The sequence below is a fragment of the Anas acuta genome, chromosome 4 (genome assembly GCF_963932015.1).
Source record: "Anas acuta chromosome 4, bAnaAcu1.1, whole genome shotgun sequence".
Lineage (NCBI taxonomy): Eukaryota > Metazoa > Chordata > Aves > Anseriformes > Anatidae > Anas > Anas acuta.
Genome location: NC_088982.1, coordinates 26,345,739 through 26,369,847, shown reverse-complemented (window position 1 = coordinate 26,369,847; position 24,109 = coordinate 26,345,739). Strand labels below are relative to the sequence as shown.

At 53.8% G+C, this 24,109-nt stretch overlaps 1 protein-coding gene across 1 annotated transcript; it reads right to left on the bottom strand.

Moving 5' to 3' along the window:
* Positions 1-10,018: 10,018 nt before the first annotated feature.
* LOC137855316 (maestro heat-like repeat-containing protein family member 2B) lies at positions 10,019-23,535 on the bottom strand. Its single transcript, XM_068679354.1, has 34 exons — positions 23,116-23,535; positions 22,659-22,781; positions 22,360-22,525; positions 22,047-22,145; positions 21,528-21,679; positions 20,955-21,098; positions 20,699-20,791; positions 20,336-20,405; positions 20,111-20,224; positions 19,951-20,024; positions 19,592-19,711; positions 19,343-19,450; positions 18,989-19,151; positions 18,691-18,873; positions 18,295-18,347; positions 17,959-18,066; positions 17,550-17,669; positions 17,310-17,432; positions 17,049-17,204; positions 16,770-16,943; positions 16,381-16,460; positions 16,029-16,167; positions 15,817-15,909; positions 15,386-15,490; positions 15,054-15,177; positions 14,468-14,580; positions 14,221-14,373; positions 13,822-13,976; positions 12,069-12,206; positions 11,760-11,871; positions 11,424-11,567; positions 10,954-11,136; positions 10,658-10,810; positions 10,019-10,174 (listed from the first exon to the last, which is right to left on the bottom strand). Exons 1-34 carry the CDS (start codon positions 23,452-23,454, stop codon positions 10,019-10,021), a joined length of 4,530 nt encoding a protein of 1,509 aa, XP_068535455.1. The 5' UTR covers positions 23,455-23,535.
* Positions 23,536-24,109: the final 574 nt, after the last annotated feature.

Below are 24,109 nucleotides of genomic sequence, written 5' to 3'. Positions count from 1 at the left end.
CATAATTTTCCTCAAAAAGTTGCATGTGTTTGTTTGGAAGTGGTGAGTACAACTTTTCCACGCTACTTCATTGAATATTGCACAGGCCCCATTCCTACGTCATAGATTTGAAATGTCGCTGTTTTCCTTTCCATCCTGCTTCCCGCTTTTTCATTCCCTAAGAACTGTGAGATTTTGATTATATATACATGTATATTTTTTTCTTTGTAAATACACCAGATGAACTTTTTCTCACCTCCCCCCCCCCCCCCCCCCCCCCCCCCCCCATGGCTAATTACATTCTCTCTTATAATCTCTTATATTTTTGAGAAGCCAGCTTCCATGTCTTGCCACTGACCACATCCTTCATTGTCTGGCTTCCTTACAAAGACAAATTTATGATACTGTAGGGAAAAACCTGAGCTAAATCTCAGAACAAAGTAAACTACATGTGATAGTATTGCTATGTGAAATTAGCTGAACTGAAGATCAAACGAAGCTTGATGACTTGTGAAGCCTTCTATATCTACCCTGTATGCATGACTCTGCAAAATTAAACGTTCATGCTGTCTCCAGGCAAGAAACTGATGGAAAGGGAAGCTATGTATATCAGAGCAATCATTGTGCTGCTTAAAATGTTTTTCACATAAATAAAGTAATACTTAGCTTACCAATCTAAGCTTTCAATTCAAATGCATGATTAAAGAAGCTTGCAAAGGTCTTAGTTCTAGGTTTGAGAGGGGAGAAAAACAAAAGGCCTTGATATCAGAACACAACACATAGTTAATGTGTAAAGTAAATAATAAATTCAGACATAAAATCTGTTATTTCCTAGAACCACTGAAGATTATTTGAAATTTCTGCAGAAATCAGATAGTTAGTTCTACCAGAATAACAGGAAAAAAAAGTCCAGTATGTGTCTCCAACATGACCACCAAAGAGTGTTGAAGAGGCTACGTGACATGTAAAATTGGAAACTGATTTTGACCCAGACTGAACATTGTAGAGAACATCCCAAAGAAAAGCTACCTGGATCCCAATACTATATCAATAATATACAGAAACTCCAGCTTTTTAAGTGAGTTGCACAGGAACACCAATCATCCTGTGTTTTCTCATTAAACATGTTTAAATAATACAAAATGAAAACATTAAGCCGTGATTCACTTGTATGCATGCCTGACTCTTAACAACAAACTGATTTATTGAAAAAAAATAAATGTTTTGTATCTACCAGGACAGTCTTTTAAGTATTTACATTCCTCACTGTTCACATTACCTTAACATTTTTTTCAAATTTTTAAAACATTTTTTTTACCAGTTTCACAATTACCGCTCCTCAAATAGGGGAAATAATATGTATTTACAAACACGTATTCCCATGTACCATAAGACAATGACTAATATTAATGCAAAATAGCAACTGAGTTATTAGAATGTATTGTATTACCATGAATGTATATATGATTTTTCCAAGGCTGAAGAGAAATATTAGTTTTGTATTGCAACATTTGGAAAATGTGATAGTTCAAAATTTAATACTTAAGTAATTATGAAATGTGAAGCTTGTTGGGGAAATTCCTAGAAAACCTTTTGTTCTCTGCCATTGTTCTTTCTATAGTTTTGAAGAACGAAAATGCCACCTCTGTTTGCAAAGAATTTTTTGTGAAGCTCTGTAATATTTTTATGAAGATCTGTTTTGCTTTAATATCATATTCCATTTCTGCTATACTGTGTTTTGAAAGAGATGTTTAAGTGTTATGGTAATTCAGGGGTGATATAAAGCATTTGACCGAGTTTTTTAATTGCATGTTATAAATGCTTGATTGTATTCCTGAACAGTAAACCAAGTCATGAAATGACATTTCCTTTTCTCCCTCTTTCAAGAAAAGAGCATTTTGAATACTTTTCCACTGTCATGGGAAGGACTGAACAATCTCTTGGTTTCAAATATCCTTTATGAACAATCCAAAGCCATCAATCTTCAATGCCATTAAAAATATCAGTGATTTAGAAAGGTATTGTGAGAGACATTTGTTAATTACCTTTCTCTTTCCATTAAAAATAAAAATCTGTGGACATTTTTGTATGGAGGATGATCTTTATTTATTTATTTATTTATTTTCCTGTAATATTTCAGATGGCATACATCTTGTCTTTAGGATATATAATCTGTATACAGTAATTGCCAGTGCTCCTGTTAGGTAAGTGAAGAACTGCTTCAGGGAAAAAAATGTAGTAAGGCTACACAATATTGAAACTAGCAAAAGATGTCTGAGCCCCAAACCCACCAAATTAATATACTGGGAGATAAACAGCTCTAATGGAGCACTGATTAATGTCCTGAAGGCATTACAATAGCCATCCTGTAAACAACAATGAGGGGATTTCGCTACCTGTGTTCCAAGGCTTGGTTTGATGAAGTACAGGTGTGCAACCTGGGCTTAGCTTTACTCAGGAAATTGTGGCAAGGTGTAAGGAAGTGAGAGTTAAAATCATGCAAGGTAAGAGAGGTAAAAGCACAAACTGAAGTGTTACTTTTGAGATGGTAATAGTTAGCAGTCCAGAAGATAACAGACTAAAAACACTGAGCAACACAGCTGCAATGGAGATAGACCTTTCCTCTGGCTAGCTGGTAAGGCAGAGATGGTGAGCATAGGCTGCTGGCTCACCAGTTCTAGCCTCCTGGTGTATGGATTAGGCAATAAACAACAGCTACGTCCTCTTAAGTTGTGTCTATCCTGCTTGCAGAAGCTCATTACTCATGGAAAAAGGTGCCTGAACAGCAGTAACTTAGTGAGGGAGTGTTACAGCATCGCAAATATGGTGGGAGATATAGGTATGATTACTTGCAAATTATGTGATTCTTGAAAGGTGGGCTTGCAATTTTGCCACTGAAGTGAAATTAAGAGATAGGAATAAGCCATGTATGAACTGTAGTGGGAAAGGCCATCACTTCCACTTATGGCAGTTTCTCCTTAGATTCTTCTGTATGTTGCTATGAGAGAATAAATAGCAAGGAGAAGATCAATGAAGGATTAGGAGCCTCAGGTGAGGTATAGTTTGCAGAAGAATTACCAAAGAAATTATATTGAAATTGGTCTGTGTGTATGAAATCTGATTAATATGAGCATTAAAAATATTAATACATTATTTCAGGTCACTGTAATAAAGAAATCTTTTAAGTAATAAATATTTATTTTGATTAAGGCATAACCAAAATATACCATCGATGTCCATTTGTAATTATGACAAAGCAGAATTTTCACCTATACTGTGACTACTTAAAGCCTTAAATGTTGTTCTTTATTTTTTAATTATCTATAGTACACCAGGACAAAACTTGTTTGTGGCTTGCCAAATGTTGTCATAACTTGTGTAGAAAAGAATTTCTATGAAGGAAAATATTTTCTTGGAAGGTATAGCGTCAATGTTATTTAGTGGATTATTTTCCAGAGGAGGCTTTACACTTCGTGTTCATCATTGCTGTGACTTTCCTCTCCTTTAGTTACACTGCCTGATAAAATAGGAAAATAATCTGACTGGTACTTTGTTCTTCAGACCAGCATCAGCTGAGATATGGCCCATATGCCAGGTAAACTTTATGGTGATATTCTTCCCTTTAGTATCATGCTCCAGTTACACCCATCCTGGTGCATCTGGGGTCTGTGCCCCATGCTCATGCCTGGGGAGCCAAAATGCAGGCAACATGTCAGGCGTGCTGCTCACACTTCTGCTGTGACTAGTAACATGCCCATCCTGCGAAAAGAAATGCCTCTTTCAATGTGTGTCAGATGTGGGCCCTGAGACATCCACAACCTGCAAAAAGGAATGCATCAGCTAGCTGGTTTGCCTCCTCTCCATGCTATAATCGCGTGATTGTTGCCACACAGCGAGGATGTGGTTGTACTTTGGCTGTGTTGTGGATGTGCAAATAATTGTGACAGGAGAGGGGGATGCAGCTTCCAGTGCAGCAGAAATAGATCTACGGCCACCCTCTGGCTGAAAGTGTAGGTGTCACTTCACTCCTCTGCATGTGTTTGATAAGTTGAAATAAAATTGTGTACCACAAATTAACTTCAGAAATTCATATCTTCTCAGCCACACCTCTCTGCAGTAATCCCTGTGGCTTAGAAGGGGAGAATAAATTAACAACCATGAGGGTTTTTGCCTCTTCTGGAGCCTTGGGCTGTCTCACAGTTATCTGAACCTCACAGGTAGACTGCTGGTTTTCACCCTCCCAGGGAAACTCTTTCCACCTAAGCTCATGACTCTGTTCTGCCTCTTTTTAACTTGGCAGAAAGTGCTCCATAGCCTGAAGTTTTGCTGAAAACACTTTGAAGTGCCTGCAAGAATACTTGTTGGATTTTGGATATGCCAATAGTAAAAACAATAAAAGACCCCTGTGGTACTTGTGAAGGTTTGGCTTTCAGGTAAAAGTCTGGAAACAAAAGGCTGCAAGTAAAACCAACTTGATGTATCATTTAGCTTAAATTTAAAGATGAGATGATGTTGGATGTAAAAAGTCACAATCTGTGGTAAAGGTAAGTTTTCCTTAAAGATAATTAAAACAAGCAAACAAACAAACAAACAAACAAAAAAACAACATGGGATAGCTCAGTGATGTGCTAAGGCACTCAGCCAGCCCAATACTAATTACAAGCCCCCAGCCATCATCACAAAATGTTAGAAAATCCTCAATATAGCCACCTTTCTCCAGTTCAACTTATCACACCATTGATCTTGGATAGTATTAGTGTTTTGTTCAAGAAGCCAGAGTTTAATATAATTTTAACTGCCACTGGGGCCCCTTGCCCTTTCTGCTTAGCCGTGCAGAAGATGGAAAGAACTTGGATGGGTACACAAATGTTCTCAGGTTCATGGCACTGCCCCTGTTGTTGTTGACATTAAGGCTGATTTTAAGCATCCACAAGTGATTCTGTAGAGTGTTTTGCATTTGATCTCTTAGTCAATAGCTGTGTAAGGAATTAATTGCTCCATAAATTGGTGAGCCTTAAACAGAAGAGATCTGCTACTGAAGAGAATACCAAGTATTAGTTTTTATTTTTTAATTACTTTTTCAAAGCATGTAGCATGATGCAGAAAACAAAGTCTTGCAAGTGATGATCTGAATCATTTTAATACTAACACTGAAAAATGAAATTCAGGGTATTTAGGGGTTTTGTCTGAATGTTTCAAAGAAGGTATAGTTTCCTCTTTTATTTGCTATTGGCTCAGAAAATTAAGTTGAAATGTCCTTTGTCTGACAACTTGTTAATGTTCTGCTTAAATAAAAGAAAAAAAAAGTCAAATAGAAGTCAAGAAGGAGGATGAAGTAGTTTTGAGATTTCTGAAAGACACATTCTCACTAGGAAAAGAAGTGCTATTTTTAACATATATCCAGATCCAGATTTTGGTATGTGTAATGTAAATTGTGCCTCATGTCTAAATACACCAGCTGGTCAAATGGTGTAGTGGGCTGCAATAAAAACCTTACGGCCTGTAAGTTGCAACCCCCAAAGCCTTTGTTTCAGTGGAGATGATATCCTGACCTGGCTTGGCTACTATTCTTAGTGATTGTTACACTTTATTTCAGGATTGTAACCCATACCAGTTAAGATACAAGTAAACTGGAATGTGGAATGGAATGCATATTTTAATTCCTGTTGTTGATGTGTTCTGCAAATGTAGCAGGACACTTTACTAAAACGTTAACTCCATGTTGCTATAGCATATACAGAATCATCGCTGAACAAGCTATAATACCAGGCTGTTATCATCTAGTATATGAACTCTCTTGGAAAGCTGGTCCTACCTTCTTACCGGGATGCATCTTTCGTTCCTGGCACTCAGGAAAGAAGGAGCTTCTTGCTGCCATCTATTGATAAACCCACAAAAAGGACAGTCTGAGTCAGACTGCCACGGTGCAGCTAGCAGTCATAAATGTCTGTGCAAGTGCTTTGGTTGTTATTGTTAATGCAAGCTTAAAGCTTTGTTTAAAGAGGTAATAAAGAGTTATTTGTTTATTCACTTAGTAAGGATAAATTGCATTTGATGAAGAGCAAGCAAGAGTTCAGTATAACCAAGGACTGTGGAGTATGGGAGTTCACGTGCCCCAAAGATGTAGGGAGAAGGTAAGAAGTCTGGGGTTTTTGACAATGAAATTTGCAGTGAACTGTTATTAAATGGGCTGGCATAGGGACCACAGTGCTTGTAAAGCAGTGATTGTTATGCAGTTTGAGAGTACAAAATGACTTTTCTAGCCTTTGTTAAAAGCAGAAGTTCTTCCCAGAATCATTTCTGTTCCTCTAGAATGAGTACTCTTTGGTTTACCGTTAAGATGGTGAATTCCCTTTTCGTTCTGCTAGACGAAAGATTACATATTAATTTCTTTAATTAGTTTGAATATTTAATTTCACTGAGAAAACAATCAAAATCTAACTACATGAACAACTGCTCTTCAAGAGCTACACCCATGAAATTAATGAGAAAGTTTACCACAACAGAGTGCAAAGAAAAATCAGGATCAAAAGAATGGGAATTATATGAACAAAATAATCACATTTAGTATCATTATTGAAGTCTACTGATCATGTACTTCAAATGAGTGTTGTCATCTATGACAGACAAAAGGTAAGAACTTCGCTCAGCAAAACTCAATATGCTAAATCCATATTGCGGGGAGTCTACACTCCACCAACACGCACACACAAACATCAATTTTCTAAATATACAGCACATTGCTTTACATACTAAACCCGAGTATGCCTATACATACGCACAATCAGGAAAGGTAACAAACAATCCTCTAAGTTCCATAACTTACTAAAATCGAGTATGCCTATACATAATCACGAGCAGAAAAGGTAACAAAGAATCCTTGAAGTTCCACGCCTTAACTGTCTCCATTTTCCATTCCTTTTCTTGATTACATACAAGTCTCCATTTTCCATTCCTTTTGAACAATATGTCTCGCTTTAAGTTGTCAAGCAACTCAGTCTTCAGGCCTTATGTATCCCGTGTTCTTCCCAGATCGAAGAAAAGCGTATCCATTTCCTTTTCAAGGCCAATAGGCCTGGGTCAAAAGGCACGTCCAGGTCAGCAGGGGGTGGAACAGCAAAAGCCTTGGATGGCTGTAGCAGCAGAGGGGCCCATGGCGTAGCAGAAGGATCAGTAAAGGAGCCCGCAGCTCCCTCACTGTCTGGCAAACCACACGTTTCTGACTGTGGTCCCACAGGGCTGTGTAAGGCCTCAGAGATTGCTCGCCAGGTGCTGAGCAATCCCACTGCAACCTTGTCATTTTTAGTTGCAGAGTCCCACACCTTGACCTCAGTTTGGTCCCATATTTCAGGCTCATAAACTGTCCGATTGTCAATAAGGAGAATAAGTTGCAAGGTTACCAGGACAGTCTTTGTTCCTAAGGACGTACATGTATGATTCCCCACAATGTGCAGCTGCTTACCAGCGAGGGGCAGCTGTGTGTGGGGCCGCTTCTCTCAGCTTGACTTCTTCCGAGCTCCAGTGCTCCCATTTCCAGCGACTTTCTGTGCGAGCTTGTCTGAGCGGTTTGCTGGCTTTGGCCGAACCTATCTTCATGGGGCGATCAATGTGCCTGTTCCCGTCCTGGTCTCCGTTCTGCTGGCCTGTTCCTTTTCATTCCTTCTTTCTGCTTCTTTATTGATGACATAACTTCATCGTGTTGCCTTCTTTATCTTGAGGGCAGGCTCCCCTCTTCTCCCCTTCTCCCCACAGCAGTCCTTTTCAAAAACAACTTTTCATTGGTCAAACAACTTTGCATATAACAGCAACAGCAAACACCCAGAAACTTCCATGCCTTAATGGCTGGAGAACAAGCAACCCAAGACTGCATGGCATCTCCTGAATCACCCTTCTTTGTTCCCTCTAAACTCTTTTACATTCCTGATGGCCTCATCGTGAAGAGTCTGATGTTATCATCAACCACGGGGCTTGCTGACCCCCATGGCCACATTCCCAAATCCCCCCCTTCTTTATTAATATCAACCCTTTTCTCGACACGAATTACCACTCCATATATAACAAAAGGACCACCCAAAAAATCAGAGCCTGTGTCCAAGAGTGTTGTCCAAACGCTTCTTGAACTTTGGCAGGCTTGGTGCTATGAGCACTGCCCTGGGGAGCCTTTTCCAGAGCCCGACCACCCTCTCGGTGCAGCACCTTTTCCTCACATCCAGCCTGACCCACCCCTGTCCCAGAATCCCAGAATCTGGAAGGGACCTCCAGAGATCCTCTAGTCCAATCCCTCTGCTCAAGCTGGGTCACCTAGAGCATGTCACAGAGGATCGGATCGCATCCAGGCAGCTTTGGAATATCTCCAAAAGAAGATTCCCCAGTGGAGCAGGTGGCCCTGCACCGAGAGAGGCTGTGGCCTGTGGAAGACCCCTGCCGGAGCAGATCCCGGGCTGGAGCTGTAGCCCGTGGAGAGGAGCCCACGCAGGAAGGAGCAAGGGGTCTGGCAGGAGCTGCTGCCCGTGGGGGACCCAGGTTAGAGCAGTTTGCTCCTGAGGGATGGACCCTGTGGTACAGACCCATACCTGGAGCAGTTCTGGAAGAGCTGCTGCCTGGGGGAAGCCCCCGCAGGATCAGTTTGGGAAGGATGGCATCCCATGGGAGTGACTCCACAGCACAGAGGACAAGAGTGACCAAGAAGGAGCAGTGAAGTGCTGTAGACTGACCACAGCCCCCATTCCCCTGCGCCGCCTGGGGGGAGGAGGTGGAAGAGGGTGGATGGCCTTTTGGATTTCTTTCCTTTGTTTCTCGCTTCTCTAGCTTGTTAGGAATAGGCAATAAATGTGACTGTCTCCCGACTCTGTTTGGCCTGTCACGATCATTGTTGAGCAATCTCCCCATCCTTATCTCAGCCCTCAAGCCCTTTGCATGCTCTTTTCTCCCTGTTCCTCTTTGAGGAGGGGGAGGGAGAGAGCGGTTGTGGTGGAGCTCAGCTGCCCACCCGAGTAAAACCATCCCAGAAGCGCATGTTGAGGACTGCTTTGGAGAGCAGTTTTCCAAAGATGCCCAAGATGAGTTCCTGGAATGTGCAAAGGGTGCAAAGGGCTCTTTAGTGAAACCTGGGGGAAAAAGTTAAGCTCCAGGTTACAGTAGTATACGTTCTCTGCGCTTCTCACGAAATGGACACGTTGGGAACAGGAGTGGCAAGCAGTTTCTCAGCAGCCTCTCCTGATCACGGTGACATTTGATGGATAACCCTGGGAGGCCTCACGGTTAGGTCCACCAGCTCCTTCAGAACCCATTTGTGCATCCTGCCAGGCTTTTCCCCACAGGCCCCAACGTGCCCCCCTGGCCCTACGAAAAAGACCCTTTGTCCGCAGAGGGGAGGCCACGTGGAGTTGGATTTCCCCAAGGACACAGCGAGCGCTGAGACCACGTACATGTACAGAGTTTTATTGCCCACAGGGTGCCACGGTCACAGAGGGCCTTGTCTGCCATCTCCACGCTCGGGTGTCCTCAGTGCTGCTCGGGCCCTGGAAAGCTGCAACAAGACAGACAGAGCTGTGAGCAGCCAGCCCAGGCAGCTGTGCCCCCTGCCACCCTGGAGCCGCTCCCCCCTGGCTGGCCAGCCCCTGGTGCTGGGCATTTGCCGGGCTGCTTCTGGGCTCTGACCTCTGCCCAGCCCCACGGATCCGGAGCTCAGCCCCATGTGAACCAACCTGCTCTCTGACGGAGCCTCATTTCCTTCTTCTCCTTGCCAGGATGGCAGCTAAAGTACAGAGCAAAGAGGCAACCATCAGAGCACCGCTCCACAGCCCTGGCTTCCAGCCCTGCCCTCCAGCTGGGACACATGCTTGGAGAGCCACTGTGCAGGGCTCTCCAGATCACTCCTGATGGTTGCTCAAGCTTTTTCGGGAACTCGGAGGCAGGTTGCAAGGCAAAGCCCTGCGTACCTGTCTACCCCATCTTCAGCCATGGGACACAGCACGGTGTGTGCCCTGTTCTGCAAAGGCAGGGCCCGGAGGAAAGAGGAAAGAGAAAGCAGAGGCCCCTACAGCTCTCTGGTCAGGAAAGGGAGTGGGAAGTTCCAGTGCGGGCTCTCACCAAGGATTCCGAAGGTCGATGGGTGCAGCCTCTGCCCGTTCTCTAAGCAGCCTCTCCTGGCTACGGTACGGAGCCTCTCCAACATGGGGGGGGCGTTTCTGGCCTAGGGCAAGATAGGAAGGCACAAGTTCACGGGGGTCCAGAAAGATGCCTTCTGTTGCCCCTCAGCCAGCTGGGGCAGGGGGAAGGGGAGAGGCAGTGGGTGGCCAGGAGGGATGGCCATGTCCCAGTCCCGGCCAGCCCCACATGCAGCACCGCGCACTCCCCTGAGGGAGCCAGGGCAGGGCCACAGGGCCCTGACGTCTCGCTGGAGCACAGCTTACTTACCAGGTAACTGCAGAGCGCATCCTGCAGCTCTTGTGCTCCCAGCCTCTCGCAGAGAGAGATGATGTCCTGTGGCCGCCTCAGCCCCATAAATGGAGCACAGAGACTGAAGGTGATCTTGCACATCTGGAAAAGAGAGTTGTGCCGTCATTCCTCCTCCAGCAGCGTGTGTGGGACCTGCCCAGGGAGCTCAGCCAGCCACGCCTCGGCTGTGGCCACGCAGCTTTCTGGGGCTTTGGGAGCAAGCTCCAAGGGCACTTACGCTGGCAACTGCAAAGTCGGGATCCCGGAGGTGCAGGAAAAGGCTGACCCATGTTTCCACCACTTCTCCGGCAAAGAACGACCGCTTGCTCGAGGCTGAGGAAGCCAGGACTGAATAGAGGCGCAAGGCCGAGTAGCGAAGGTACTCTTCTTCCTGCAAGCAGAAAGCCGTTTGTCAGCTGGGTAATGAGGCCGAAGCAGGCACTCAGCCAGCAGAGGCCATCCAGGCGGCGCGTGCAGGCCCCTGCCCACCCCACGCTTCTCAGAGCAGCGGCAGCAAGAGCTGGCTTCACTCACAGACTCGAAGAACATCTTGGTGGCCCTGGCGATGTCTTCAAAGGCCGATCCCAAGTTCACCGCCTGCAGCACCCTCACGAGCTCAGCTAGCGCCAGCATGCTTTCTGCAACCACCTCGGGACAGGCAGTGTCCGCCAGGCTCTGTTGCAGCACCTGGACAACTTGTCTCCCGTGCTTCCGCACCTGCAAAGCCAAAGATGTGCACAGACTTAGGGCTCTCCCTGCCTCCAAGGGCTGCTCTTTCTTTCCGTGGCTGACAGCTCTGCTACAAAGCACTGTTCCTCTGACATTTGGCACCCAATTTGCCCTCGGCAGCCCTGCTGGCATCAGGGAAAGGAGCGCGGCATCAGGGATAGGAGCCCTGCTTTTGCCTTTGCTGCTCTGTCCAGGCCCTTGAAGCAGCTCTCCCCCGGGGTCTTGCTAGGGAGGGGAATATCCCTGCAGTCAGAGCGCAGGGAAATCCGTCTCACCTCCACGGGCATGCTGCCGGCTGCGTTGCCCAGAGCTCTCGCTGCCAGCTGCCTGATGGTGCTGCTTCGGTGCTGTGCTTTCTCAGCCAAGACACGCAGAGTCTTCAGGACGTTCCTCTTCTCAAGAGGCGGCTCCTTCATCAGCTGCAACAGAGCAACACAGCCACGAGAGTCAGGACACAATCTCAGCCCAGGCACAGCACACAAGCAGGCTTCGCACAAAGGAGTCTCGATGGGGACACTTGCTTCTCATCTCTCCCCACAGCAAGAGGCAGCCCAAGCAGCAATGTCTTTCAGAAAAGCCCTGGGGGCCCCCCTGCCCTCCTACTGCCTCACCTCAGCAAAGAAAGCCATGGCCGTCAGCTGCAGGTTTGCTGATGGGTAGCGCAGCCACTGGGAGAAGATCTCAATCAGCTCCCGGGAGATGAGCTGGGCACGGAGCAGGACACTGCACAAAGAGCACAAGGGGCAACGCCCGGTCAAGTGGGAAGGCTGCAGGCTGCCACCGCGGACTTCCCCTCCTCCAGCACAGGCGCTGCTCTGCCCTGCACAGAGCTCCCCGAGCACGCAGGAAAGGGCCCCGGCAGCCATTCCCCTGGGCGCAGCCACCGAGAGGAAGGCGAGATGCTGCCCTGGGGCTCTCACCTCGTCAGGAGGCACATGCCCTCGGCATAAGTGCGGGGGCTCTCCAGCAGCGCCGACATCTTCTGCCTCCAGAACGGCGTCAGCCAGCTCTTCTCAGCGCATTTGCTCAGCACTGCCATGAGAGTTTCGCAAAAAGGCCTGGGGAAAGAGCAAGAGCCAGAGAAGTCTCAGATCAGAGCAGTGTTCCGCAGGGAACTTACAGAACTTACAGGGACTTAGAGCAAGAATGCTCAGCAGCTTTACGAGCCGCTTCTTCACTCATCCCAAGCTCCAGCGACGGAGAGAGAGGCAAAGAAGCGCAGAGGCAACGCTCTGTAGCCACCAGGTCTGTGGCAAAAGCTGGCCAAAAAAGCAACTGTCTATTTAAGCCCTGGCAAGGTGCCCTGTTGTGTTGTGTTGTGTTGTGCTGTGTTATGTTGTGTTGTGTTGTGGGGGGACTGATCTGAGCACTCGAACCTCCCCAGGGAGGCAGCACCGCCTGAGTGCAATGCTTGGTGCACCCTGACAGGCCGGGAATTACACCGGCAGAGCCTCCACGGCAGGAAAGCACAGCTGCCAGTGGCCAGAGCTGGGCCACAAACCCTGCGAGGATGTGGCAGCTGTGCCTGTGCTCTCTGGAAGTCACCGCCCAGGAAGACCCTCAGCACACAGACATCTCTACTGCAGTGAAAACCAACTTTGCACAAGCCATTGTGCAAGAATGACAGCCTGCCCGAAAGAAAAACAGAGAAAAGAAAGCCCCAAACAAACAGGGATGGGAGGAAAAAAGCAAATCTGCAGCCTCAAGTGGCCTCCCGCCTAGGAAACAGGACAGGAAACAACCAAGCATGCATGGCCAGGCAATTCAAGCCCCCCTTGCCCTGCCCCTCCTGCTCCTGACCTGCACACGTTGCCCTCTTGCCGCTGATCCTCAGCGTGCCCTCTCCAGGGGCTGAGGGGCGCAAACAGCATCTCTTCCCCCAGTGCCTTGCTGAGCTGCAGCAGGAGCCCAGGGAGGAGGGAGGGAAGCAAGCTCTGGACCCCCTTCTTGGACTGCACGGACACCATTTCGGAGATGGCACGGGTGACCTGCAGGGAAATGAGAGCACCCGACAAGCACCCGTTAAACAAGAGCTTTGCCACCAGCCCCGGCCCGCTGGCTGCCTGGGGCACTTCTACTGCCTGCACGCCCCGTCTCCATCTCCGGGACAGCCTTGCAGCCTGGGAGCAGCGGCTGTCCTGGCCGTCCCGAACTGCTATCGCTGAGACACTGCAGCAGTGTCCTGGCAGTGTACAGAGACGCTTGAAAAGGGCACCCAACGCCTTGCCCTCGGACTGGGAGTGGGGGAGCAGACACAAAGCCTCTGCCACTGAACGTACAGTCAAGGACTCCGGAGAAGGCTGGGGGGCGTGCAGCCTGCGACTGGGCGAGCTGGGCTGGAAGCTGTCGTCTCCCACTCTCTTCAGCTTCCTCGCTAAGCGCTTCAGCACACCGAGGCCAATGCTGTCTCTCCCCAGAGTCCTCCACAGCTCCAGTGTGTTTCTGCCAAGAGATGTGCAACCATGAGCCCATATGCTCTGTGACCTGGGATGCTTTCACCTCGCGCTTCTTCAGCAGCAGGGCTGAAGATGCCCGCTTCCTCCCAGCGGTACCAGCACACCTCCGACATTTGGGTGGAGGAGAAGGAGCCGCTGCTTCCCTTGGATCGCCCTAGGGGAGGGGAGGCAAGCTACGGCTCTCTGAGCCCAGCAGGAAAGGAAGTAGCGCATGTACCTGTCCATAGGCACAAACTTCTCGAGGATGATGTTCAGCGTGAGCTCCCGGTGATGGCGGGCCAGGATCAGCACCGCACGGTGCACGAAGTACACGAACGAGGGCTCTAGCATGGACTCTGTGCAGGTGTGCAGGGCGGAGAGGATTCCTCGCACCTGAAAGAAGCAGGGGAGAAAGAACATCTTGGCACGTCCTCGCTTCCCCGGGAACATGGACGTTCAGCCCATGAGCCACGCCTGCTCCCTTGCCACGCTTTCACACTCGAAGGCGAAATTTCACCCCTAGCACCCTGCCTGAGCCCTGACTCCGCACCGAGAGCTTCTTTAGCACACAAACGGCAAGATGTGCGGTGCGACAGCCAAAGCGAGAAAGTCCAAGGCATGGCAAAATGTCTCTTACGTCTGGACCAATGTCCTTGCCACATGCTTCCAGAAAGGTGAGCATCCAGTTGCCTGCAGCACGCACGCGGCTTCCTCTGGAATGCCGGAAGGGCCCCAGGATGGCATTCATGAAGTCTGCGGCCTGTTCTTTGGGGACGTTTTTGCAAACGACCTGGAAAGATGCAAGAACCAGGAGAGATCGAGAGCCCGTCACGGCTCCGCTCCAGCTCTTCAGAACATAAGGCAAGCTTGAGGGCACTCCTTACCTCTGCGATTTGGATGGAGGTCTGGAGCTGCTGAGATGCGTCGCTGCGAGCACTCAGCCCCTCACACAAGCTCGCAGGGTCGTCTGTCTCCAGCACCCTGTTCGTGGCCTTGGCTGGAACGAGCACGGGGAGAAAAGGGGAGTCACACTTCGGGCAACTGAACTTCCCTTCCCAGCCTTTGCTGAAGGGGGCCCAGAGGCCAGGGGAGTCAGTCTTGAACTCGCTGCAGCGGGATGGCCCTTGCCAGGATCTGCCGCTGAGCAAGCCTGGGCTGCACAGAAAAGACCCCTCTTTTCCCTGGAGGAGCTTGTTTCAGGGGTGTGTGTCCTGCTGTCAGCAGCAGGGGTGGCCCTGAGCGCCCCCGGCTGCAGGAAACGCTGCTGGCAGGTGGCACTGGGTGGCCCTCTGCCAGGATCCCTGCCCAGGTGGCTGGGGAGGTGGAGGACGAACAGGCTGGGGACAGGACAGCGGCCGAGCACCGTGCCTCTCCTTTCCCTCCTGGCGGCAGTGCCCAGCCCCCGCGGGGGATCCCGCTAGGGCCAGGCGGGGCAGAGGGCCGGCAGGCGCCTGCTCTACTCACACTCACCTTGGATGTGGAGAAGGGAGCTGAGGCAGGCAGCGGCCAGCTGGCGGGAGCTGCTCGTGGGCTCACAGGTCAGAGGCCCCAGCAATCCCGCCAAGGCGCCAAACGGCAGGTAGGCACCTCTTGTCTGCAGGGGCGAGAGGAAGAACAAGGGCTGGAGGTGGCCCCAGCACTCCCTTGCGTCTCCCAGCCGCGCCCTGCTCAGGCCAGGACTGGGCAGAGGGGCCACCCCAGAGCGCTGCGCTGGGGGACCCCACAGCCTGTGCACAGCTGGGCAGAGCTGCCCTGCCAGGCCCCCTTGCAGCTGGGGGCACACGCTGGGCATCCTTCCTCACCTGAAAAGCCACTCCATCTCTGCAGTCCTCCAGCAGCTGGGCGCAGACCTGCAGGGCTTTCTTGCACACCCACGGATCGTCCGAGGAGAGCCAGAACCACAGCACCTGGGGCAGAGCAGCTCTGTCTGCCAAGGGGCATCTTTCCCTTCCCGCCATCCCTCTCCATTTCCCTCCCTTCCTGGCACTTTCCCTGCGGCACTGCCCCACTCTCTTCAGACGCACCTGCTCCCACCCAGGAGCTTTTCCCTGCAGCCAGCTCCCTGCTGCAGCCAGCCAGGGGCTGCCTCTTGGCTTTCCCCCCCGCAGGGCCCACTTCTTGGCCTCCCCGAGCTCACAGTCACCTGGCATGGCAGCAGGAGGTTCCTGCTCCTCTGCTAATTCCCCACTGGTGACAGGAGGGACGCTTGCCCCAGCACCCCATGGATACTCACCTCGGCGATGTCTACCAAGTCGACAGGGCTTGGCTTTGCCTTGAGCAGGACTGCCATGAGCCGGCCCAGAGCCTTCGTGGCCATGTGCAGAGACTGAAAGCGGACGAGAGGGACGCAGATGCAGGATCACGGCTGCTGCCAGCACACAGCTTGTGCTGGGGAGGGCAGCTTGTCCTGAGCGAGAGGTGGGCAGGGAAGGGACAGCAAGTTACCTGGAGCTGCAGCACTGCCTGCTCTGCGTTCCTGATCTCCCCAGTCTGCTCAGCCGCTGAAGGAAGTGGCAGGATGGCCCGGCAGCAGTCAGACAGCAGGCTGCAAATTTCCTTGCTGCTGAACGAGATCTCCAGCTTGCTGGCAAGGGGAAAAAGGAAGACGAGGGAAAACAATAAAAAAGAGGAGTTCCTAGCGCTCTCCAGAGAGGGTCACATGGCATCTGGGCTTGTCCTCATCGACAGCCCCAAATCCAAGCAGCCTAGACTGGGGCAGGGAGTGCTGCTCTTTGGGAGCTCCCCGACAGGAGGAACGTCATCCCGCCTCACAGCCCCCGCAGCTCCTCGCTCTTACCTCCACTGCTCCAGGGCCAGAATCACCTTGAGGTGCAGGGACGCTGCCGGGAAGTCCCAGAGAGTCGTCTTCATCAAGTTCTGCAAGAGAAAGTTGCCAAGTGGGCATTGGGCACAGGAGAGCTCTCGCACCCTGCCCAGGGACGGGCACTCCTGCCAGACACTGGCTGCAGCACTCCCGCAGCTCCCACAGGGGCGCTGCAGGATGGAGCAGCTCCCCAGCGGCTGCCCAGCCATGGCCACTGCCTGCCAGCACCCAAGGGCCCCCCCCACCAGCTGGGGACACGGCTCCAGGAGCTCAGGAGCTCCCACGCGGCTGAGGGAGACCTTCCCGCCTCCTGGCATGGCCCCAAACTCCCCTGCAAGACAGCCCTGGCTCTGGGCACTCACCTGCAGGATCAGCAGCAGCTTGTGCTTCAGGACAGGATGGAAGCTGCCCAAGTTCCCCGCAGCGTGGATGGCACAGCCGACCTCAAGGATGCTCTGCACCAGAGCCAGATTGGTCTGCAAGTTCTGGGGCCCAAGAGAGAGGAAAACCCTTTGAACTGGAGGAAGGGCCACGGGCTGCGAGAGGAACATGTGCACGTGGGGGAAATCTAGGGGAAGGGCTTGGATCTTCCTGCTGGGACAAACTGCCCCTGCACACCCCTGCATGCCCCAAGCTCTCACCTGGCTGCTGGAGATGGAGAGCAGCAGGATGTTGCCTGCGATGTCTGCCTCCACGTGGGCGAGCAGTTGTTCCTTGGAGGCACGCAGTGCCATGCTGCTGTGGGCGAGCATGACAGCCCTGCAAGTGGCCTCAGCTCTCCTGCTGGCCTGGGTCGTCTGCGTTGCAAGAGATGCTGTGAGACGTCCGCCCCATGGCCCCCCACAGCCCACGATGAAGAGCAGGTGGAAGACAGCCAGGGAGGGAAACCCCAAACACCTCACCTTCCTGCCTCTGGAAACCCTAAGGCCCCGGACACTGCTCGAGGTGGCAGCAAATGTCGTCAATGTCTCCAAGGCCAGGCGGAAGTGGCTGTCGGCGGCTTGGCAGACGAGAGCAATGATTCCCTGCAACAAAAGAGCGAGGGACAGTTGGCACAGGCCCAGCCGTTCACAGTGGCGGGCAGCGATGAGGAGCTGGAAAAGGCCTGGAGCAGGGCCCAGGGACAGAGCAGGGAAGCTCACCTGGGCCTCAGATGGCTCCTCAGGTTGTGCTCTCGTCAGATGGTGCAGCAGGTTCTCTTGGACGTGTGGGAGTTCCTGACAAGCTCCCAGCGTCGTCCCAAGAGCCTTGTACAGGAAAGTCTGCAAGGGAAGAAGCCGAGCCCGAGATGCAGCAAGAGCCTGGCGTGCTGCAACGGGGCCAGAGCAGGACAGGCGCCAGCGCACGGGGAGCAGCCGAGCCCGGACGCAGGGATGGGCTTTCGCCAGCCCCGCTCAGCACGGAGGGAAAGGCCGCGGGGGGCAAGGGCCGGGGAAGCAGCGCAGACAGCCCTCGTGGGCAGAGCAGCGCCTGCAGCCCCAGCCCCAGCCCCGCACGTGGGCGGGGGCCCCGTGGCTGCGCTGCCAGGGGAGAGCCGGGCAGGGAACCGACCTTCTCCCCAGAGCTGCTGGGAGAGCTGTCCAGCCGCTGGCTCAGCGCACAGCTCAGGCGCTTGATCCAGGCGTCGTCCCCGATGGTTTCCAGGGATGCCCTCAGGAACTGCAGGAGAGAACAGGAGAGGAAGCGAATGCTTCTTGGCCTTTGACAAGCAGGAAGAGGCAGTGCCAAGGCACACGGCCACGCCAGAGTGGCCTTCCACGAGAGCTGTGGCCCGTGGGAGAAGGGAGAGACTCCTCTAGGAGGAGGAGTGGGGTGCCTGGGAAACACCCCTGCCAGCTGGGGAATGCCACCTCTATCTATATGCTACGCCTCCCAGGGCTGCAGTACCTGAAGCAGACGGCGCTCCCACTCGGCAGCGTCTGGGATGTTCCCCTTTCCTCCTAGAAAGAAGACAAAAACCTTGCTTGGGACCAAGCCACAACAGAAGAGCTGCTGCAAAGCTGGCCGGGCCCAGGGAAGCTGGTGGCTGCACCCGCTCCAGAGGCAGCCGTCCGTCCCTCCCCACAAGCACAGCCCCAGCAGGGCCATGGAGGTGCCACCAGGGCCGGGACGAATGGATGGCTGTGGGACCGCTCCCCTCAGCTTCAGCGCTGGCTCCCCGGCAGGGAAACGAAACGGCAGCAGAACAAGCACTGGGCACCAGGCGGGGCTTCCCCTTAGCCATGCTGGGAAGCTGACTTGCCATGCCCTCCCTCCCCTTTCCCCTCCCCAGCAGCACTTTACCTTGGAGGTACTGCAGCAGCAGGGGAATCTCGCTGTTCCACGTGGCCCCCACAGCTCCGTGGATCCTGCTGTGGAGGCTCTGCAGCACCAGCAAGGCAGCAGCTTGGAGGTCACTGCCCGCAAAAGGAGACCCCGCCACCACCAGCAGGCGAGCCAGCAAGTTGTGCGGAGTCAGCGTCGTGTCTGAGGGGAGAAAGAAATGCTGGGTGAGATGCCGAGCCACACCGTGCCCTGCCACGCTGCCGTCCCTGCAGGGCGCAGACCCAGAGGTCAGCATTGGGGGAGTTGCTACTCCTACCTTGCAACAGGGCGTTGAGGACATCGGGATCCAGTTCGTGATGCTCGTGCCCTGCTGTCAGCTCATTTCTCTCAGCCAGGGCGCGGAGACAGCGCGAGAGGGGGATCAGCATGCCCGTGTACTTGGCTGGCATCACATAGATCAGCAGCCTCGGCCACAGAAGCTGTAGGCAATGAGACAATTCAGCCCGTCAGCATTTCTGCCTCAGCTCAGAGATGGGGAGGATGGTGTGCATCTCCCTGAGCACTTCCGAGCATGCTGGGGGGGAGCCTTCAGGTGTGCAAAGGGGGCTAGGAACAAATGGCCTGAAGGAGAGGAGCAGCAGCAGCAGCAGCAGGACAGAGGAGGACTTACTTTGGCCATCCCTCTCACAGAGATGTCGAGTGACCCCAGGACGTCCATGCACAGCCCTTGGAGAGCTCCTTCTTCCTGGGCTTCCCGGGCAGACAGGAGTCCCGCAGCCTGCAAGACACCATTGGGAACCCCCCGCCCCGCTTGCTCTCAGTTCCTGCCCCAGAAGGCTCAGGCGTGGCCCCAGCAGGCTCCCATGCCAGCCTCCTGGCAGCAGATCTCCCCAGGGAAGATGTTGCACGCTGTCCTTACCCTTCTGCTCGAGCTCTGGCTGAACTCGCTGAAGATGTAGCCCACAACGTCCCACGCTGAGCAGCTCTGGGCATTGGCACTGAGCAGCTCCCTGATGAAGTGCAGAACTGCCCTCCTCACCTGCCAGGGGTCAAGTGTGCTTAGCACAGGGCCACGGGGACCTGCCCATGCCGGCAGCGGCATCACCTCTGGCCGTCAGCCCTCCCTCCGTTAAACACGAAGGAGCGGGGAAATGGCTGGCTAGGTCCGAGCCCTTCTAGTCCAGCCTTGCCAGGCTCTGCCTCTGCCCTGAGGGAAAAGGTTTCTCTCCCATCCCAACCCCAACCCCGATGGCACAGTCCCTTCCCAAAGCAGCTCACCCGGATGCTGGGGTCCCTGCACACATGCTTGACAGCCTCCACCACCTGGGGCAGCTTCTCTGCCATCGCGGGCTCTGCAAGAGATCCAGTGAGGCATGCGTGGAGGCACAGCCCAGAGGGTGGAAGAGAGCCCTCCAAGCCCTGACCCCGCAGTACTGACCGTCACAGCGTGCCAGAGCACCGAGCAGACCCAGGGCTGCCACGCGCATGGCCTCCCTCTCGTGGCCCAGCTGGGACTCCAGGAACAGGATCGTCTCCTCTGGGCAGATGCGAGCTGTGGGGAGGAAATCCCATCCTGCATTAGCAAGCAGCTTACCCCCATTGCTGAGTTTTGGGAGAGAGCTGCCGGGACACCACGGGGCATCGCCACAGCTCCTCTCCTTACCTTGCAGCAGGATGCACTGGCTCAGCTCTGCCTTATGGTCCTGGCTGTGCTCTTTGGTGTCGGCAGTGAGCTGTGGGAACAAGGTGGGAACATGGTGGAGAAAGTCCCAGCAGCAGTGAGAGGGACCAAAAAGAAACGGCGCTGCCAGCTCTCATCTCCCTGGGCACTGGTGGCAAGAGGACCCCCAGCCAAAACCCAGCCCACCCCACAGCGTCCCCAGGGACCCACGCACAGGTCTGGAGCACCCGGGAGCCACCCAGGAGCCGAGGCCGAGCAGCATTCAAAGACTCGGGGCTCTGGAGTCCTCCCGAGACTCAGCCAAGAGGGAGTTGCTGTGGCTGTGTGGGTGCAGGCTCCCCTTACCTCGCTGTACACGACACTGCTGATGGCAAGACACTTGCCCTTGGGGATGGGGATCTGAACTTGCTCCAGGGCCTCCAGGAAAGAAAGGAGGCTCTGCAAGAGAACGGGAGAGGAAGAAAGGGCCGAAGCCATGTCAAGCCACTTGCGAATGGAGCAACTGTGCACAGCCACAGAGCTCCCCGTGCAAACAGCCCCTGAGCCCTCGTGCCACTTGCACAGACCCCACGGCCGTGCCAGGCCCTGCGCCACACCTCACCTTGGTCACCCTGGAGGCGTCTTGGACCGTCCGGTACTGGTGCAGGAGCCAGAGGAGCTGCTCCCAGACATGCTCCCGGTGCTCCTCCTTGTGCAGGAGGACACGCATCAAGGGAGTCATGGCCCCGATGACGGCTTGCTTGTCCTGGAGAGGAAGCGGGGAGGCCCAGCGTCAAAGGCTGAAGGCCTGCCCTGCCCACAGAGAGGCCTGCCCCTTGCCCTTTCTCCCTCCCTCTCCCTCTCCCTCTCCCTCTCCCTCTCCCTCTCCCTCGCCCTCTCCCTCGCCCTCTCCCTCTCCCTCTCCCTCCCCCTCGCCCTCGCCCTTGCCCTTTCCCTTCTGCCCTGCAGGAGATGGGCTTGCTCTGGAGGGCAGAGCAGTTTTCCCCACCCCTCACCCCCCGCCCTGCCTGCCCAAATGCCCTGGGCTCCAGCTGCTTCCCCGCAGGGAGCCCCCAGCCCCAGGCACAGAGCCAGTCTGGGGCCCTTTGCAGCCAGCCCGCTGGGCACAGACAGAGGCACAGGCACAGGGGACATCCCTGCTGCCGTCCCCAGCTGGGAAAGCAGCACTTCTCACCTCTTCCTCCTGGCAGTCCAGCCAGTTGCTTGCCACAGAGCAGAACACCTGGGCAAGGTTTTCGTAGAGCTGCTCCTTCTCTGTAGCAGGCAAGGAGCATCCTTTCCAGGTGCAGATGTAAACGCTGACCACTTTGGCGCACTGCTCCAGAGCTGCACCAAGAGAAGAGAAAAAGGAGCCTGGAGCAGGGAAGGGAGCGGCACCCCCCGCCAGCCTGCTGGAAGCCCCATTTTTGCCCATCAGGGCACATTCACCCGGTAGGAAAGCCCAGGAAGGCAGCAAAGGGACCCAGGAGTTCCTGGGCACCTTCACCTCCAGCCCACAGAAACCTTCAGCCACCCTTTCCAGGCGCCCCCAACGCTTTGGGATGGCCCAGGGCTGGCAGCAGCGTGGGCTCAGGCCCGCCATGCCCGCTCTGAGAGCAGAGCGAGGTGCCAGGGGCTGCCCTGCCCCTGCCCCTGCCCCTGCCCCTGCCCCTGCCCCTGCCCCTGCCCCTGCCCCTCCCCAGGGTCCACTCACCACCGCAGGCAGCACGCAGGATCCGGCCGCTCCCTAACTGGCCCACCACGGTGCGCAGCCCCAACAGCACCACGCGCATGAAGGGGATGCACTGCAGGGCTGCGAAGAGAGCGGAGAGTGGCCACGGTCAGAGCCCCCAGCCGGCACTGGCAGCGAGGGAGGAGGCGCTGCAGCCACGGTGCCCCCCAGCTCAGCACGGCTTGCGTGGAGAGGGGAAGGATCCCTTTCTATCCCAGCTCTCCCAGCCTGGCCCAAAGCGGGAGGGGAGGGAGGGAAGGAGGGAGGGAGGGAGGATGGCGGTGCTGGACCGTACCGTTGGTGCTGAGGAGTTTGCCCACAGTGATGAGCACGAACTCCTTGGAGATCTGCCCTGGGGCATTCAGCTGGGCCAGGAGCTCGGCTAGCACGAAGCTGAAGTGGGAGCGGGCCAGAGCCACCAGGACGTCACTGGCAGCCACCTTCGTGTCTTCCGTCACGCCCTGAAAAAGAGGCTCAGGTTGGCTCAAGAGCCTCTGTGGGGCCCCAAGGCCAGCAAAACCTGTCTGTGTGCTCCGCATTGCCCTCCAATGCCTGGCAGGCTGCTCCCCTCGCCTTCCAAGAGCACCATCTCACCTGGTCAGCTGTCAGGTCCCAGGACACCTCTGCTAGCAGCCGGTTGACGACACCGCACTGCAGGCAGCTGTCATCTTCCCACAAGACGGTCTCCAGCTCGCAGTAAGTCTGCGCTCTGTCGCCCTGGGGACAGAGCACCATAGGGATCAGTTGCACTTGCTTTGCTCCTCTTGCCAGCGCGCCGCCAGCTGCCCGCCCTCGCTCTGCAGAGCCTAGGGATGTGCTGCTGGGGCTGGGAAGCTGCAAGAGGGACACAAAGCCCCTGGCCTCTGGGCTTGGGCAGCCATGGGACCTTGGGATGGGGCCCGGGCAAATGACTGCTCCTTGAGAAGCTCCAGGCTGGGCACTGCCCTGTGCCGGGGCTTCTGGACGACAAAACCAGGAGGGCAGAGGTGCCGCCAGGCACAGGCTCCCCCTGCTCCCCCCGCTGCATCATGGTGGGGAGCCCCCAGCTCACCTCCTCGTCTTGCAGGCGCTCTAGCAGAGAAGTCACAACACTGGCAGAGGTCGGGGCCGCTTCAGGGACAGGCCCTGGCACCCTGCCTCTGCCCTGGCGACGGCTACGTCTGGGCCAGCAGCCCACACCTGGAAGGAAGGAAAGAACGGAGCAGGTGTCATCGGTGCTGCTGGCCGCACCGATGATAGGGACCGATGGTAGGGACGAGGATCTTGGCCAGCTGGGAGAGAAATCTCCGCAGGAGACGCAGCCCCGAGCAGCCTGCTGGGAAGGGTCCTGCTTCAGCCCCCAACCTCCCTCCCGCTGCCCCTCACCGCTAAGGGCTCTCAGCCTCTCCATCGCAGCAGGATGTCCCCAGATAGACACAACGCTCTCTCTGGGTCCTCCTCCTACCGGCCCCACAAGCAACTGGGCCACAGCTGGCACGCACGGCAGAGGGATGTAGGAGGGATACACTGTGACCTCAGCACCAGGGCCTGTTACCACACAGAGGGCTGTCCCTAGCTCATGGCTGAAGTAGACTTGAGGAGGAAACTTCGGCACCAAAATCCATCCTGGCAAACCTACCGTATCTTGGTCTGGTTGTCGCCTTTCACCACTTCTCCAGTGGGGTCATAGAATCACAGAATGTCCTGAGCTGGAAGGGAGCCACGAGGATCGCTGAGTCCAACTCCTGAGTCTCCGAAGTGTTATAAATGAGGCCTCAACTCAATCTGAATTTTATAATGTTTATAAAACAAATATTTCTAAAAGGTAGAAAAGGCAAGTAAACAGCGCTGGGTGTGCGGGGAGTCTACGCTCCACCAACACGCACACACAAACATCAATTTTCTAAATATACAGCACGTTGCTTTACATACTAAACCCGAGTACGTCTGTACATACGCACAATCAGGAAAGGTAACAAACAATCCTCTAAGTTCCATAACTTACTAAAATCGAGTACGCCTATACAAAATCACGAGCAGAAAAGGTAACAAAGAATCCTTGAAGT